This window comes from Chrysochloris asiatica, unplaced genomic scaffold (assembly GCF_000296735.1).
Source record: "Chrysochloris asiatica unplaced genomic scaffold, ChrAsi1.0 scaffold00098, whole genome shotgun sequence".
NCBI classification, from domain to species: domain Eukaryota; kingdom Metazoa; phylum Chordata; class Mammalia; order Afrosoricida; family Chrysochloridae; genus Chrysochloris; species Chrysochloris asiatica.
In genome coordinates, this window is record NW_006408616.1 from 3781700 (window position 1) to 3797826 (window position 16127).

Sequence of the window (16127 nt, forward strand, 5' to 3'; positions counted from 1 at the left end):
AAATAAATATATATACTTTTTTTTTTCTAACTTCTCTCATACTTAGGACATATCATCAGGAGGGATGAGTCTCTGGAGAAGGACATTATGTGAAGGGCTGGATAAAAAGAGGAAGACCCCCAAAGATGGATTGGCACCATGGAAGCAGCAATGAGATAGATCATCAAAACAATTGTGGGGATGGTGCAGGACAAGGCAGTGTTTCTTTCTGTTGTGTATGAGGTCGCTTTGAGCTGGAACCCACTCAACAGCATACAACAACCACATTTTATGCAATACCTTCACAGTGCACACTTGTGTTCATTATTTTCTTCCTTGTACTTTTTTTCCACTCAGTTATTTCTGTTGTCAAAATTTATGGCATAAGCAAAGTTATTTTCAAGTACAAAGATCTTGCATTAATGGTTATTGTGTGCATGTGTTTATATGTCTTTGTCTATATTTTATTATTATTTTTTTAATATCTAGGCATCTAGTCCTGGTATAGTGCTGTAGTGTAAGCATTGGTTTGCTAACGCAAAGTTGATGGTTTAAATCCACCAGTCACTCCTGGAAAACTCTGTACAGGTTTGCTATGATTTGGAACCAACTTGATGGCACTTAACAACTACAGCAGGCATCCAGTAATTGTTTTCTGTAGAAACTATATTGAATTAATCTAATTTTGATCACCACAAATGAAATACCTCTCAACTGTGATTTTCCTTAAAAGTTATTGCCCTGTATAAGGGTTGTAATATTTTACATTAAATTATGGCAATATTTGCTCAAATCTTACCCCTGTCAAATACAGAAAGTTACTCGAAGAAAGAGACTGGTTCTTATTTATTTCCATATCTCCACTGATAAGCATTCATTGCATATATTTGACATAAGTCTAACTAAAACACCCTTATTAAATGAAAGCCACTAAATCCCATTAGGCCAAATCTTAAAGCAAACATATTTACCCACATAATGCAGCATTATATCTTCTTTCCTGTTCTCTCATCACTGCATAGCACAACGTGGGGATGCTAATAGCATATCCTCATTAAGTGTCCTGAACAGTCTTACAACTCCCACATAGTCTTTTTTGTTCATGTGAGAGTACACACATTAATTTCTCAAGGCCCTGTTAACTTTAAGCTCAACAATAGTACTTCAAATCTTGTCAACGTTCTATGAATCAAGGTTTTCTCTACTCAATATTAGACCCTTCCTTGCCCTGGAATGAATGGAATTGTACAGCAATAGGACAAAAAGATCTATTACACAACTTATCCAGTGGCTGTGATGGACCCTAACTGATTGTTTTTCACATGCCTCCATTCTTGCTAGCCTTGGGGGTAATTTTCTGAAACAATGCAACTACTCTAAAGATTGAAACACTTACATTCAAAAATAAACCTGGGATTATATCTATGTAAACAGCTTCACGTGGCATTTTGTGACAACATTTACAGAATGATGTTTGTAACAATGTAATTTCATTGTATGATAAACATCAATTTACCATAACAAAAAAACTTGTCACTATTTCCACCTTGCTTTAGTTGAATTGGCCTTGTTCAGATAAGCAAGTCTATCTCATACAGAAACAGCAGTCTATAGATAAACTGTGTGAAATCGGGTATGTGTGTGTGGAATTATTCTGCCTACTATCATAATTTCATACTGCAACACTGAACATATGGCTTCCAAGTTTACTTTATCTGAATCTTTCTGAGTCTATTCTCCATGCTTTTAAACTGAGTACATTCCACATCGTTCAAAAGTAATTACACTTTTGTCTAGAGTGTAGAGGAGACTGCTCTCCTAAACAATGACATTCTCATTATCAGAACTGGCATAATAGCTGCACTGGTGTTAACAACAGTGTGCATTATACTATCACAATAACTTATGCTAAGTTTGATGCACAAAGGTACACCAGAAATTTAAAAGCATATAAAACTGCCATATAAAAATAGGGATCTTTACCACACTATAATTAAATATGTATTTGGTTACTTATTTGAGCAACACATACATTTTTCTCTTTTCTTTCTTATATTTTCTGAGCAGTTCTTTACATTTAACATTATACTAGTCAAAAATTGAAAACACATAACTAACAGACTGTTAGATTGTAAGCACATTTACATAAAGGATATTTCAAGACACAGCTATAATACAGCAATTAAAATTATTTGGGGTAAATAAAGAATTCCGGGAGCTAACAGAGAACCCAGGCAAGTAACAGCCTCTCTGTTCCATGCAATGAAATTTCAAAGTATCTAAGTATCAGTATTTAAGGTTGAGTTGCATACATTGGAATCTTGTTATAATGTTATACTTGGCATCTGTAGAACATAAACTTATAAAACACAGTTGTCTTCTTTTGATGAACTTCAGAAAGAGCTGATTTTTAATGAATGTTGTTTTATGGTAACAAATATTTGTTGTTGCTGTTGTTAATTGCCATTAAGTCAGTATCAACTCATAGCTAACCAATGTAGGGCTTCCGAGGCTTTAAATCTTCTTGGGAGCAAAAAGCCTCCTCTTCCTACTGTCAAGCGAGTAACAGGCTCAAACCTCAGACCTTGTAGCTCATCACATGGAGCCACCATGCTTCCGACAAATGTTTAAGCCCATAATGTTAAAATACATCAGATTATTAAGCCCCAAAGACTATATACCTTTAGTTCTTTAGTGATTCCAGGAAAATGTCAGTATAAGTAATAAATAACATATTAAAATATATTCTAACATCATATTTGCAGATGCAATATAGTTTCAAATGTTGAAAATATTTGTATTTATTTCATTATAATTTCAGTTATCTCTAGCATGAGTAGCCTGAATTTTTAAAAAATAAAAGAGATTATAATATTAAATAAATACCTGTATTTAAAAACAATCTTTAGAGGCAGCCACTGCAGATACACTAAACTGTTCAATCAACACAAGTGAAACTTAGGAGTCAAAGGGGAGTTTGTTTTTTTATTTTACAAAGAGAGGGGAAGAAAGAAAACTGATTATTCAGTAACCACAGGTGGTTAAGACTTTCATTTCACATCACATTTGACACTGAAACAACAATCTAAGCAAGAGAAGTAGCATGCAACCAGACAGAAAATGATTGTCAAAATGGACAGTACAGGGTTCTCTGACTTCTCCTGAAGGTGCTATTTGATTTCTCGTCAGACCTACTGTATATTCCTTCTGGTGCCCATAATTACTCATGTTTACTGGTGCCCATGTTTACAGACATAATGACATGTTCTGCATAGTCCTTTCTATCAACAAATAAATCCATCAATATTAGAGTGATCATTACACATGAGCCAGGAGTTACAGTGGTTCTTGTTTGTCATTGAAACTCTGAAGTGACTGCCTCCAACTCTACATAAGAAAAACAAAGGGGCCAGGATAGCTGACCTTCAATAAGAATAAAACTCAAGACTGCCTTTCTATTCATGGCAAAATCAGACCTTCATACCTGCCAGCTTTGCCTTTTACTTTTCAAAATTCATATGAGAATAAATTTTGCTATTAATTGTTTGGAAAGGTTATGAAAACTTCAGAGAAGGAACCAACAGAATCATAGACTTTTACCAATCTGCGTCTGAATCTTGTATTGATTAGAAATAGTATTTTATAATACCCATAATTTAATATGCTAAGGATAGTTTATCCATAGTGCAAGCTGAAAGGTGAGCAAAATCGTCCAGAAATAAATGCATTATATAGTATTCATAACTGCATAATTCAGGCACTGAGTTTCTTTTCCCCAAAATACCAATGCAGTAAACACAACTGCAGAAAAGGAAGAATTCTGTCCTTATCTAATACAATCATGGATTTAATATTTGAACCTCAACAAGGAACTCTAATTCCTCAAAATCTTTACAGAATAACAGTGTGAAGTATGGTGGTGGTGGTGCATATATGCAGTTGTGTGAGTTCCCATTTCTGTAAATCTTTACATGAGCAGAAAGTCTCATCTTTCTCCCCAGGAGCAAGCAGCTGCTGAACTCAACTGTTGGACCTTGTGGTTAGGAGTCCAACAAAAGCCCACTATGCATGAGAACTTTTATTTCAGGAAATATTTTCCAAGTTATATTTTATGCTGAAATCATCTCTCTCTATAGATTAAAGCCAGAATTACAGGGATCATTCAGCTTTAGTTTGCCCCTTACCTACGAGGCTATCCAAGTTATAAAAACTCCCATCTTCCTACTGTATTTGAGAATGGAGAATGAATGACACTTATAAATAGGCAATGAAATTTATTTTTCTTTTTTCTTAAATTGAAATCTGTGATATAAAGACTATGAAACAACCTCTTTGTTTTCAAAGATAATACATATGAATAAAATAGAGACTATATTTTCCAATGGAAATAAAAGGATGTATTATGTGAATAGGACAATGGCTTCATATCCAAATAAGGATAAAGCATTGATGTTGAATAATAATACAGTAAATATATTCAATCATTTAAAAAAATGGAAAAATATCTTAATCAGCTTAATAGCTAAATATGACTAGTATTATATACCTTTTGTTTTCTGAACATACTACATTAGTAGATTCTATTTTTGGTCTAAAAATACTAGAAAATGAACATAATCGGTATGAATTAGTCTCTTTCATAGCTTGTTGTTATTGTTGTTGTTGTTATGTGCCATGGAGTTGGTCCCGACTCATAGCAACCCTGTAGAGGGTTTCCGAGGCTGTAAATCTTTACAGGAGCAGAAAGCCTCATCTTTCTCCATCAAGTCAGCTCTGACCCACAGAGACCCTATGAGCAACTGAACAAAGCACTATCCTGTCCTACACCATCCTCACAACTGTTTGTTACATTAGAGAAAACTGCTACTGTCACAGTGCCACACAACAGCTCGTTTGGTGGGGGGTGGGGTGGGAATCTTCCTCTTTTCTGCTTACCCTCTACTTTACCAAGCATGGTATCCCTCTCTCAGAACTGGTCCCTCCTAATACCATGTCTGAAGTATGAGAGATAACAGCAAACAATCCAATATTTTGAGGAGTTCTGGTGACATAGTATTTTAAGTGTTGGGCTGCTAACGACAAGGTCCGTGGTTCATAGATTTTTAGTTAAGGATTTCTATTCCAGATGGAGTCCCTAGAGGACAAAGATTATGTAGTCTCTAATCTCTTTCTTTGGTGCTCACTAAAACCTTGGTCCAGGATAGAAAATTCATAGGTCTTAATCAAGGTGGACTGAAGTCTCCACTAAAATTGAATTGTTTTATTTTTACTAGTTGCCTACATCACAGCTTCCCCTGATATCAACCATAGTATGCAATCAAATACACTTTTTTCATATCTATTATTGTATATACTTAAAATAACCTCTCCTTTATTCACTCCTTCAAATCTAATGTTTAGGTTGATATTGCTATCCCAGGAAGTCAAGCAAAGGTGCATTCTCTATAGGGTACCCTTTGAGAGAAGAAAATGGTCAGAATATTAGTAGAAAAAGGTATTAACAGTGGTGTCTTTTCAAATGGATGTTAACTTTCTTAATCTGTTGAATTGGGCACTTCTTATGTTTCTCTATTCTTTTCCATTTGATTGAAATGAAGCCAATAAGCTATTTCATCATCACTTAACAAATATGAAACCATAATATAGGAAGGGATAGAATTATATACAGTGTTCTTTAACTTGCAAAATAATAATAATAATAAAAAAAATGAAACTTATTTGTGCTCTTATGAGAAGGATCATTACATAAGGTTTATGAGTGTGAACTTCAAGGCCAGATTGCCTGGCTAACCTCAGTTATCTCATTTAATAGCTGTGATCTGAAGGAGGATACTTAACCCCTCTGTGGCTCAGTTTCCCACCTATACCATGAAATTAATCATAACACATAATTTAATTATTGTGAAGGTTAAATGAGTTAAGATATGCAAAGTATTTAAAATAACAACAACAACAACACATGTGGCACTGCAGGATAATGCACTGGACTGCAAGGTCAGTTTGCACTGGAAGGTTGATGGTTCAAGTCCAACAAGCACTTCCCGGAAACCCTATTCAGGGTCGCTATGGGTCAGACTTGACTTGACGGCACTTAACAAGTGAAGTCCTGGTGTGGTGCAGTGGGATAGGCACTGGACTGCAAGATCAATTTGAATTGTAAGGTCAGCAGTTCAAACTCACCAGGTGCTCCTTGGAAACCCTATTCAGGGTCCATTATGAGTCAGAACTAACTTAACAACAACAACATGTGGCAAGTAACATAAGCACTGTACTGTTAACCACAAGATTGGCCACTCAAACCCACCAGCCACTCCTTGGAAACCCTATACTGGGTTACTTTGAGTCATAATTGACTCAACGGCACTTAGCAACAACATATAATAGACAATATATACATGTTAGAGTACTGGTGTGGCGCTGTAGTATAATCAATGGACTATCAACAGCAAGGTCAACAGTTCAAAACCACCGACCAGCAGCTCCTTGGAAACCCTATACAGTGTTGCTGTGAGTCGGAATTGATTTGATGGCACTTAACAACATATCTTGGTAGCGTAGTGGTTACGAATCAGGCTGCAAACTGCAAGGTCAGCAGTTAGAAACTATCAGCTGCTCCGTGGGAGAAAGATGAGGCTTTCTGCTCCCGTAAAGATTTACAGCCTCGGAAACCCTGTACAGGGTCGCTATGGGTTGGAACCGACTCGACGGCACTTAACAACAACATATATGTGATGTTGTTGCTGTTAAGTGCCATTGAGTCAGCTCTGACTCATAGCGACCTTGTATAGGATTTCCAAGGAGTGGCTGGCTGATGCGCTTGAACCACAGAACCTACAGTGCAAACTGACCTTGCAATCCAGAGCATTAACCCACAGCACCAAATCAGGGCTCCAAATATGTGTTAATGAAGCTATTATTTTCAGATAAAACAAAATAAAATTTTATCTATAAAACTAGAATATTTATTTGGAGTATTTAAATTTAATCTGAAAGTCAAAGAATAGCATCTACTTGACACCTATAGTAAAATACTTGATTTACCTTGTTGCTTTAACTCCATATACAGTTGTACAATAGCATGAACAAGTGAGCATATTTCAGTACTAAGCACATTATAATACAAAATAACTTCATGGTGAAAGAAAAAAAAAATTAAAGACGATTGAGCAGATAGATGTACAGCTGCCTTTAAAGGTATGATAATATGTGGTCAAACATAATTGTAATTGGTAAAAATTTGGTTCAAATTAAGAACAATGGTATCCTTGAGGAAGAAAAAGAGAAGTGCTTACAAAAATGTGATGTGTGGCCCAAACAGTCATGATCAAAAGGTGGCTTTATTGGCAGGTAAGTGCCAGTTACTTTTAAAAATGCTGATTCTATGGCTCTAAGTTTCTAAGGAAGACTTAAAGTCGTAGTGGGTATGTGTTTGTGTTTGAGAGTGTGTGTGTGTGTGTGTGTGTGTGTGTGTGTGCATGTACAAGCACAATCACTGTTTAAGCTTCAGCGATGCTATGCTGCCTTATTCTTTGTCACTTAGGAAGCTAAAGCTTCATAATCTGTTGGGATCCAGATCCCAGGATGAGGGACCAAAACAATTTTCCTCCGCTGTATATTTTAGAAGACTGTGCCAAAGGAAATTATTGACTCATCAAAACACCAATGTGAATGGGATTGAGGTAGAGATTAGTGCTGTCTCATTAGAAAATTGTAGGGCCTAGAAGATGTATTTTCCTGCAAAATCTCAAGTACTATATGGAAAATTGGAATCAAATCTGGGTAAAGAAAAAGATAGCAAAAGATCGGATTATCACTGTAGAAATACTCAAACAATGTTGTTATACTCGTATCTAGAAAAACCTTTTGATAGGAAATAGTATGAAATCTTACTTCTTAGTAGTATGCTAAAAATTTTTAAGTGTATTATTTTAACATGGTCCTTGTATTTGATGCAGCTTCCCCCTCAAATTATATTGTGTATCAAAAATAGGGTTCTTAAAAAAAGAAAGAAATACTTTTAGTACTTCCTACTTGGATCAATTTATTTATAAAGAATTCTAAGATGCTAGGAGTGAATTGTTTGTATGACTCTTATGTAGATGATAATTATAAAGCAAAGGACTGTAGCCAAACTATCAGAGGGCTTGACTGGTCAAAAGACTGAGTGTAGGAACAATGGGCCATGAGAAACCTACCATTGTATTGTGCTGAGATGTGGGAGTCCTATGGCCACAAGACTCTTGCGTCAGCAGAGAAACTGGCTGAAATTCCTCAGAGTGAGGCTTGTTGGGAAAACTCACATGCAAGGGAAGGTGAAAGGCTGGGAGCCCGTCACTCTCCTCTTCTTCCACTTTCTGTCTGCTTGTCACCATGGCTACCTCTCCATCTGCTTCCCCATACGGAGAGGCTGGCCGCTTGGAAGACATCCTGGAAGGAACAAAAGAGGAGAAAATAATGAAACCTCCACATAAATCCTTAATGCCGTCATTGTGTGGTTAGGGGCCATTGTAACAGAAATGCCTTTTTGTGCTGGCAGAGAGCAGGAAACCATCCAAATACCACTGCAAAGCACACACAATCAGAAACAATGGCCAAGCAGGTAGCAACAGAACAGTGCTTGTTTGTTGTGAGAATAATACACTAATATAGCACTCTCTTGTATTCTGGCTTCTTTAAACAAGAGGATTCACCTAAGAACACTGCATAATGAAAGACCATTCCAGTTTAAAGGAAAGAAAAATACCCATCTAGTTTTACACTTTGATACACTTTATTGAAAATAGAACATCTATGAATAGCAAATACTGTTGGCAGTTGAAAGAAGAAAAAATAACTAAAATTTCTTTCATCATAAAATAAACAAAATAAATAAATGACTGCTATTATTAAAATTCTCCATTCTTGTAAAATGAAGATCATTGTGAAATGTAAAGCATTGGTTACAAGCAAACTCAACCTCAGAGCAATCGACAAAAGTTTAATATTTGTCTAAAGCTTGTTAAAATTTTATAAGTGTTATAATCACTGTTAATCTTGAAAAATGTGAACAGTCACTTTCCCTTCCTTACAAGATCACACAATTTTGGCATTTTGTTCTAATATCAAAGTTGCAAAATAGTAAACATGATGAGAATATGAAAATATTTCACTTCCATTATTTTAGCCATACGGAAGATTATTTACTTGTGGACTCTCAAAACATACTCATTTCACACTAGAATATATAAGTACAAAGGCAAGCAAACAAACAAACAGGGATGTTTTGTTTTGAGAAATTAAAGCCTACATGGCAATGGCTTAGGTAATTAAACATCAATTTAGGCATTATTTTATACTTGATTCAATTTAGAATATAATCAAAGGTTTAAAATATTTAGCAAATGTTTCTATTTAAATAGATAGTTTATTTTCCTTTAACAGAAAGATTTAAATATAGTTAGAAATAAGTTAAAATGTCTAATTAAAAAATAGACAAAACCCAAAACAACTCTCTTGAATATTCACAACTTGATCTGACCTGGAAAAAGCTGTACTTTTTTGCTCAATAAACAGACAAATGTACAGACTCATCCATTTGGATGGGAAGGAGAAACTTCCTCTATATATTTATATTTGAATTAAAACAAAATTTTAATTGAAAATGTATTTCCCAAAGAGATGCCTCTAATCAGTGTTGAATTTATGAATGGTAAATAGTTTTCTTAGTTAAAATTTTCAAAACAAAAATGTATTCTAGTACTGAAGACAATGCATTAAAAAACAATAGCACAGTGACACATAAGAGTTTTAGAATCACACAGTTTAAACCACTGATTTGGCCAATTACTACATGTGAGATTTACTTAATTTCTATATCTTAATTAATTTATTTAAAAAATAAGACATGATATCTATTTTACATGTCATAAGGCTTTTTGAGAAACAAAGGTATACCATTTGAAAAACTTAGTCGGAAAAACTTGATAGAGTAGATAGTAAATGATAGCTGGTGTTTGTTTAACAATCTTTTAAACTACATTATTACCTACTCACCCCTCTAAAAATAAATTAAACAGCAAACGAAAAAAAGCAGATTTCCTTCTAAGAATTAAATTTAAAAATCAATATGAAATGCAAAGTGTCAGAGAAATGCGTCTGACCAATGAAATTTAACAATAAACTGACCAAATGTATTCATGAATGTTCAAAAAGACATTTTTATAGGAAGAATTACTGATCAGCTAAAGCACAGATTGTTGGTTTTGTTGTTAGGTATCAACAGGTTGGTTCTGACTCATAGTGACCCTGAATAGAGTTTCCAAGACTGTAAATCTTTATTGGTGCTGAAAGTCTCACCTTTCTCCCACTAGGTGGCTGGTGGGTTTCAACTGCTGACCTTGTGATTAGCATCCCAATGTTTATCCTACAGTGCCACCAGTGCTCCTAAATAATACGTTAAGAGGAGAACATCTTGGCAGCTATGATACTAAGATGTCTAAATGAGAAGTAACTTTGGCTATCATGTTTTAAGAATTTTTAATGACGCTTTATTCCATTACCAGAGGCTTTCTCCTCCCTCGAAGATTTAAGGGGTCAGAAATTCTATAAAGTGTCACTATAAATCTGAACTGACTTGAGGTCACTTTAACCAAAACAACCACCAAGGTCTAGTCCTTGGTATGGAGAAAGATATAAAGGGTGGTAAACTAACAGAATATTCTTAGTCTCATTGGCAACACATTCCTATCACTAAAGTGAAATATCAAACCATATGCAATGACTCTAATACTGGAGATATTTAATTTCAATTGTTCTGATTCCAAGCTCTATAAGCACATTTCTGATTCAAATACAGAAAATGTGTTGACAGTGTAGACTTGAAGTATTGAAGATCTCTGGGAGGTGATTTATCAGAGTAAGTCAAAGAAGGGACTTGTAATTCTTTCTTGGTTTTACATATAGCTTAATTACAAGGAGATCATGAAATTATTATACAAGCCTTAAATTTTTATAATCTGTGCAGGCATTATCATTCTCTCTGAAATTGACAGGGTGGTATACTGGTATTTACCTTAGTCTTACATGCAGTCTGTCAGTGTTTGAAAATGCTAACCCATTGAGAAATGCCTGTCTCTGGATCATCAAAGCATAAAGCTAAACCAGCTAACATAAGGCCATTTTGTGACATTCAGAAGTATGATTTTTCTGTTGATTGCGTCTTTATTATTATATATTGTTGTACAACAATTAAGTGTTCAAGGTTGGAAGTTTGAACCCACTCAGTGGCTGTGTGAGAGAAAGAGTATGTCACATGCTAGGAAACCCTATGACATGGTTCTACATTGTCACATGGCACCATTATGAGTCAAAAGTGACTAACAACACCTAATAACAACAACTTGAAAAATGAAATCTAGTGTACAAGTAGACATAAGGTAGACAGATAGTACCACTGTTTTTATAACTCAAGAATATTTTCATTTCTAAATTATCTTTGTTAACAACTAGCTAAGAATGCTCTCTATATAACTTCCTATGACACAAAAATGTTAATATCGAAAACACTGATTCATGAAGAGGTCATGGTGGAAAAAGGCAACTGTTACTCAAGATTATATACAGATAGCTCTCATTATTCACTGTAATGGAGGGTGGTGGCTATAGGATAAGAACTGGACTGCGAAACACAAGGTCAGTGGTTTGAACCCACCAACTGTTCGGAGGGAGAAAGATGAGACTTCCTGTACCACAAATATTTATAAGCCTTGGAAAGCTTACACAAGGGTACTATGGGTTGGACTGAGTTCGACCGCACTAAACAACATTTTCTATAAAATGGTGAAAACAATTAATACTGAAACATTTTCCCTAGAGGAAATACAGACCTAGATTCCTGCGAACCCCTGCCTGGTCACACATTTTTGTCAACTGATCAGTATGAAACCTTCTTTTATATATGCTTCTGTTTCACGTATGTTTCTATTAAAAGACACTCGATTTAATGTAGATTGTTGGTTCATTAACATTAAACTCACAACAAATAGTACTCTAACTCAATCCTGAATAGTAAGGTACATCACAGTTTTCTAGTGCATAGGAGACTAGACAGACTTAATTCTACTTGGAGGCCACTTTAAAGAATGGGTTCACCAAAAAAAATACCACTAAGAAAAAAAAAAAAAAAAAAAAAGACCTAAATGTATTCTTGTATATACAGTAAGAGCTGATACAAGAAGGCAGGGAGTTTAACCTCATCTAGAAATGTGTGTGTACATCACTAAAAGTTTTTGCCATTCTGGACATAACATGAATGATGGGAAAAGAACCATATTAATTTTGGTATTACAAATACATTTTAATGAGTAGGCAAATTTGCAAAGAAAAAGTATGGGAATAATGAGGTTTGACTCTATTTTTTTTTTTATTTCTGTTACATTGTCAGAGATTTATAGAATAATCTGAATGTGTTAGACTTGAGAGCATTTTTAATACAGCTCAGGTAAAAGATTTCTTAATGAATTATAATAAAAATACGCAGGACTATACAACAATTGTGGTCATCATGATGTGCTGTGGAGTCGGTACCAACTCATAGCAACCATGTATACGGTTTCCAAGGCTGTAAATATTTATGGGAGCAGAAAGCATCATCTTTCTCCCACGAAAGAACTGCTAGTTTTGAACTGCTGACCTTAAGGTTCGCAGCCTGATACGTAACTACCACACTACCAGGATCTGTCATCCTGTTGGTTGCATTTTAAATACTTAAGTATATCTAAAAATATTAATAACTAAATCACCAACAACAATTAAATTTTTATAATTTTGTTCATCTAACAAAGGTGTTCACCTTGGACTGGGAAAAGTATTATTAATTTCAAAAGGCATTTACAAGTCACCAGAAATTTCCACACCCTCCACTACATAATTGTGTTGTAGTACAAACGCGTCTTAAAAAAAAAATGAGACTCTAGGTTGGGTAATCTCTTTTTTCAATCATCCATGTAGTAGCTCCTCAATTTACCAATGAACTAAATTCAAACTTCAAAGAAATTAGCATAAGACAAACAGATGTATCTAATATGAAAATATCTTGTGAAGCTCTGATAGAATAATGTTGTTGTTGTTAGGTGGCGTACAGACAGCTCCTACATAGGGTTTTCGAGGCTGTAAATCAATGTGGGGGGAGCAGAAAGCCTCCTCTTTCTTCCATGGAAAGTCTGGTGGATTTAACTGCTGACCTTGTGGTTAGAATTACAGTGTTTAGCCTACAGAGCCACCAGTGCTCCCTTGTTCTTTCTTTCAGTTTTTTTTTGTTTTTTTTTTTTTTTTTTGTGTGTGTGTATGTGTGTGTATAACAACTCTTTAATAACAGTGTTCAATGGGTAGATCCATGGACGGATACCACAATCTGAACAGGTATAGGAGGTAAAGTGGATGTATTCCCACGATTTGACAGAGAATATTTGTACAGGTGTACTTTTCCCGGTTGCAAACATACCTATGAATGTGGTGGAGCATACAGTAGGCAAAATGAAAACTTCTTAGCTATTGTCAAACATTTTAAGGTAATGCTGGGCCTGGAGACTCAGGACCATAGACTCAGGGGACACCATGGTCAATTGGCACAACATAGTCCATATAAAGACAGTGTTCTACATTTTAGATGCAACTATTGATCTCTCCATGTACAGAAGAAAGTGATGAAAATTTGAGGCTGCTTGGAATCAACTAGTCCAATAGACCAATGGAACATGTGAACATCAGTCACCATGACTCTGAGACCAGAAGAACTAGTTGGCACCTGACTAGCACTATCAGCATTTGAAGGTCCTGCAGAGAGTGAGAGAATATTTAAAACAAAACCCAAAATTACTAAAACAAACAAACAAAAAGACAGGACTTACTGGTCAGAAAAGAACTGAAGGGACCTGAATCTATGGCCTTCCACTCCCTTGAAGGCCTGAAGGGGAACTACCCTCGTGGCCCATTATTCAACTAAGCACTAGATAGGTATATGTTGTTGTAAAGTGTAGTTAAGTCCATTTCGACACATAGTGACGCTGTATAGGGTTTTTAAGGAGCAACTGATGAGTTTGAACCATTGGCCCTGAAGTTCAAATGGACCTTGAGGTGGCTTGCTTATCCCATGGCACCACACCAGGATTACAGATGGGTCTATAGGGGGAGACAATAACAGTAGTAAGGTATGTTCACCATGGAATGGTCAATCATTCAAGATCAAAAGGACAACATTAACTTAAGAACGAACTTGAGAAGGGATGGGAAGGAGGGTGGGAGGGAAATAAGAGTCACAGGGAGGAAGTGGGATAACTGTTGTTGCATGGAGGGGACTGCAATCATTGAGAGGAAACACAGTGTGTGATTTGTTTAAACGTCTCTGTAAACCTCCACTTGATTCACAATACAGTTTCAAAAAAAAAAGAGAAAACCTTCTTAAAATAATGCCTAATTCCACCAGGAGTTCTGGTGTGTCACTGTAGGATAAGCACTGGATTGCTAACCACATGGTCAGCAGTTCAAACCCACCAACCACTCCTTGGAAATGTTATACAGGGACACTACAGGTGGGGGCCCACTCAATGGCACTTAACAACAACAACAAATTTCAAGACAAATTGAGTCTTATCAGTGACAATTTATTGATTCCCTACTATATATAAGACACTTGGCTAATGGGTATAAACTATGTCATATGGGGCCTTTGCTAATAGAAGCTTACAAAGTAATTGAGAAGATCTGGAGAAATGATGATGAAAGATAGTTCAGGTCTTGGGTAAATGACACTATGGGCAAACAACTGAGGACTTCATGAGGGCTAGAGCATCCTGGATGCTTCTAGAAAATGGCTGATCAGTTGGATTTTGAGGGGGAAAAAAGACAAATAGAAAATTGGCAATAAATGGAGAGGGAGCTTCATGTAGAAAGTAATGATAAAAGCAAAGGTGCAAAGATACTTTTACAAAGTGCAGTAAAAATGGAGGAAGCAAGCTTAGAAGAAGGTGGAGATGGAGGAATACAAACAGAATCCCATCTATAGTCTATAATGATCCAATAATTGCTGAGATGGCATGAACAGAAGAGATAATAAGCATCCTTCCTTATAAAGACAACTTTTACAAGGAGTCACTTTTCCTTTACATCTTCCTGTAACATTCTTCACAGACAGGTTACTTTAATCCATATGAAAATGATTTAAAAACTCCTGGGGGGCCCTCTATTACTGAATGAAGGGTCACCTGAGCATTACAATCACAGTTAGTAGCATGTACCCAATTGTATTAAGACATGTAGCAAATGAGTTAGAAAAAGGAAAACAAAACTGGAAAAAGAAATCAAAATCAGTGGTTCTCAAATTTGGCCACGTGTTTAAATTACTCTGTAAGGTGTCTGATGTTACTAGTTCTGAAGAGCAGCCTGGGTTATCAGAATTTTTTAATTTCCAATATGCAGTCAAGGTTGGACATCATTTGGGGTATCAAAGTGAGCCCCTGTAGCCCCTGCACCATATCCATATTCTACTCCTGGAGCCTAAGAAAACATTACGCTATAAGTAAAATGGACTTTGCAGAAATGATAATTGAACTACTTATGAAGTTGTTGGTAAGATTTTAAACAAAAGGAGAAATAATGGTAAAAAATTATGGTTGTTGTTGTTGTTAGGTGCCATCGAGTTGGTACCCACTCATAGCAACCATATGCACAGCAGAACAAAACACTGTCCGACTGGGGGCCAACCTCACTACTGTTGCCATGCTTGAGTCCATCAATGCTGCCACTTGGCCAATCCATCTCGTTGGGAGTCTTCTTCTTTTTCTCTGACCCTCCACTTTACCAAACATGTATCTTTCTCCAGTGACTGGTCCCTCTTGACAATATGTCTGAAGTATGAGAGACAAAGTTTGGCCATCTTGGCCTCCAAGGAGCACTCTGGATGCACTCCTTCCAACACAGAACTGTTGGTTCTATGGGTGGCCCATGGCACTTTCAATATTCTCCTCCAACACCACATTAATAGCAAATACCATAGGCATGCACCAGAGGACTTCATGAGGCATTTACATAGTAAATTCTGATACTTTGGCTATACTTCAGAACTAATAACATCAAAAAAGTTGATTCTGACTCATACTGACTCTATAATTTTT

The 16127-nt window shown here is 35.9% G+C and overlaps 1 protein-coding gene across 4 annotated transcripts in view; it reads right to left on the reverse strand.

Moving 5' to 3' along the window:
- Positions 1-16127, reverse strand: part of SOX5 (SRY (sex determining region Y)-box 5) — a 592387-nt gene that overhangs the window by 505698 nt on the left and 70562 nt on the right. For 2 of the 4 annotated variants that reach the window (XM_006866949.1, XM_006866948.1), the window contains exon 2: positions 8175-8406. In XM_006866949.1, coding sequence (XP_006867011.1) covers positions 8175-8405 — 231 coding nt within the window. In that variant the 5' untranslated portion in view covers position 8406. Of the gene's footprint in view, positions 1-8174; positions 8407-16127 lie in introns of those variants that run through there. The other 2 variants (XM_006866950.1, XM_006866951.1) reach the window with 2 other exon arrangements.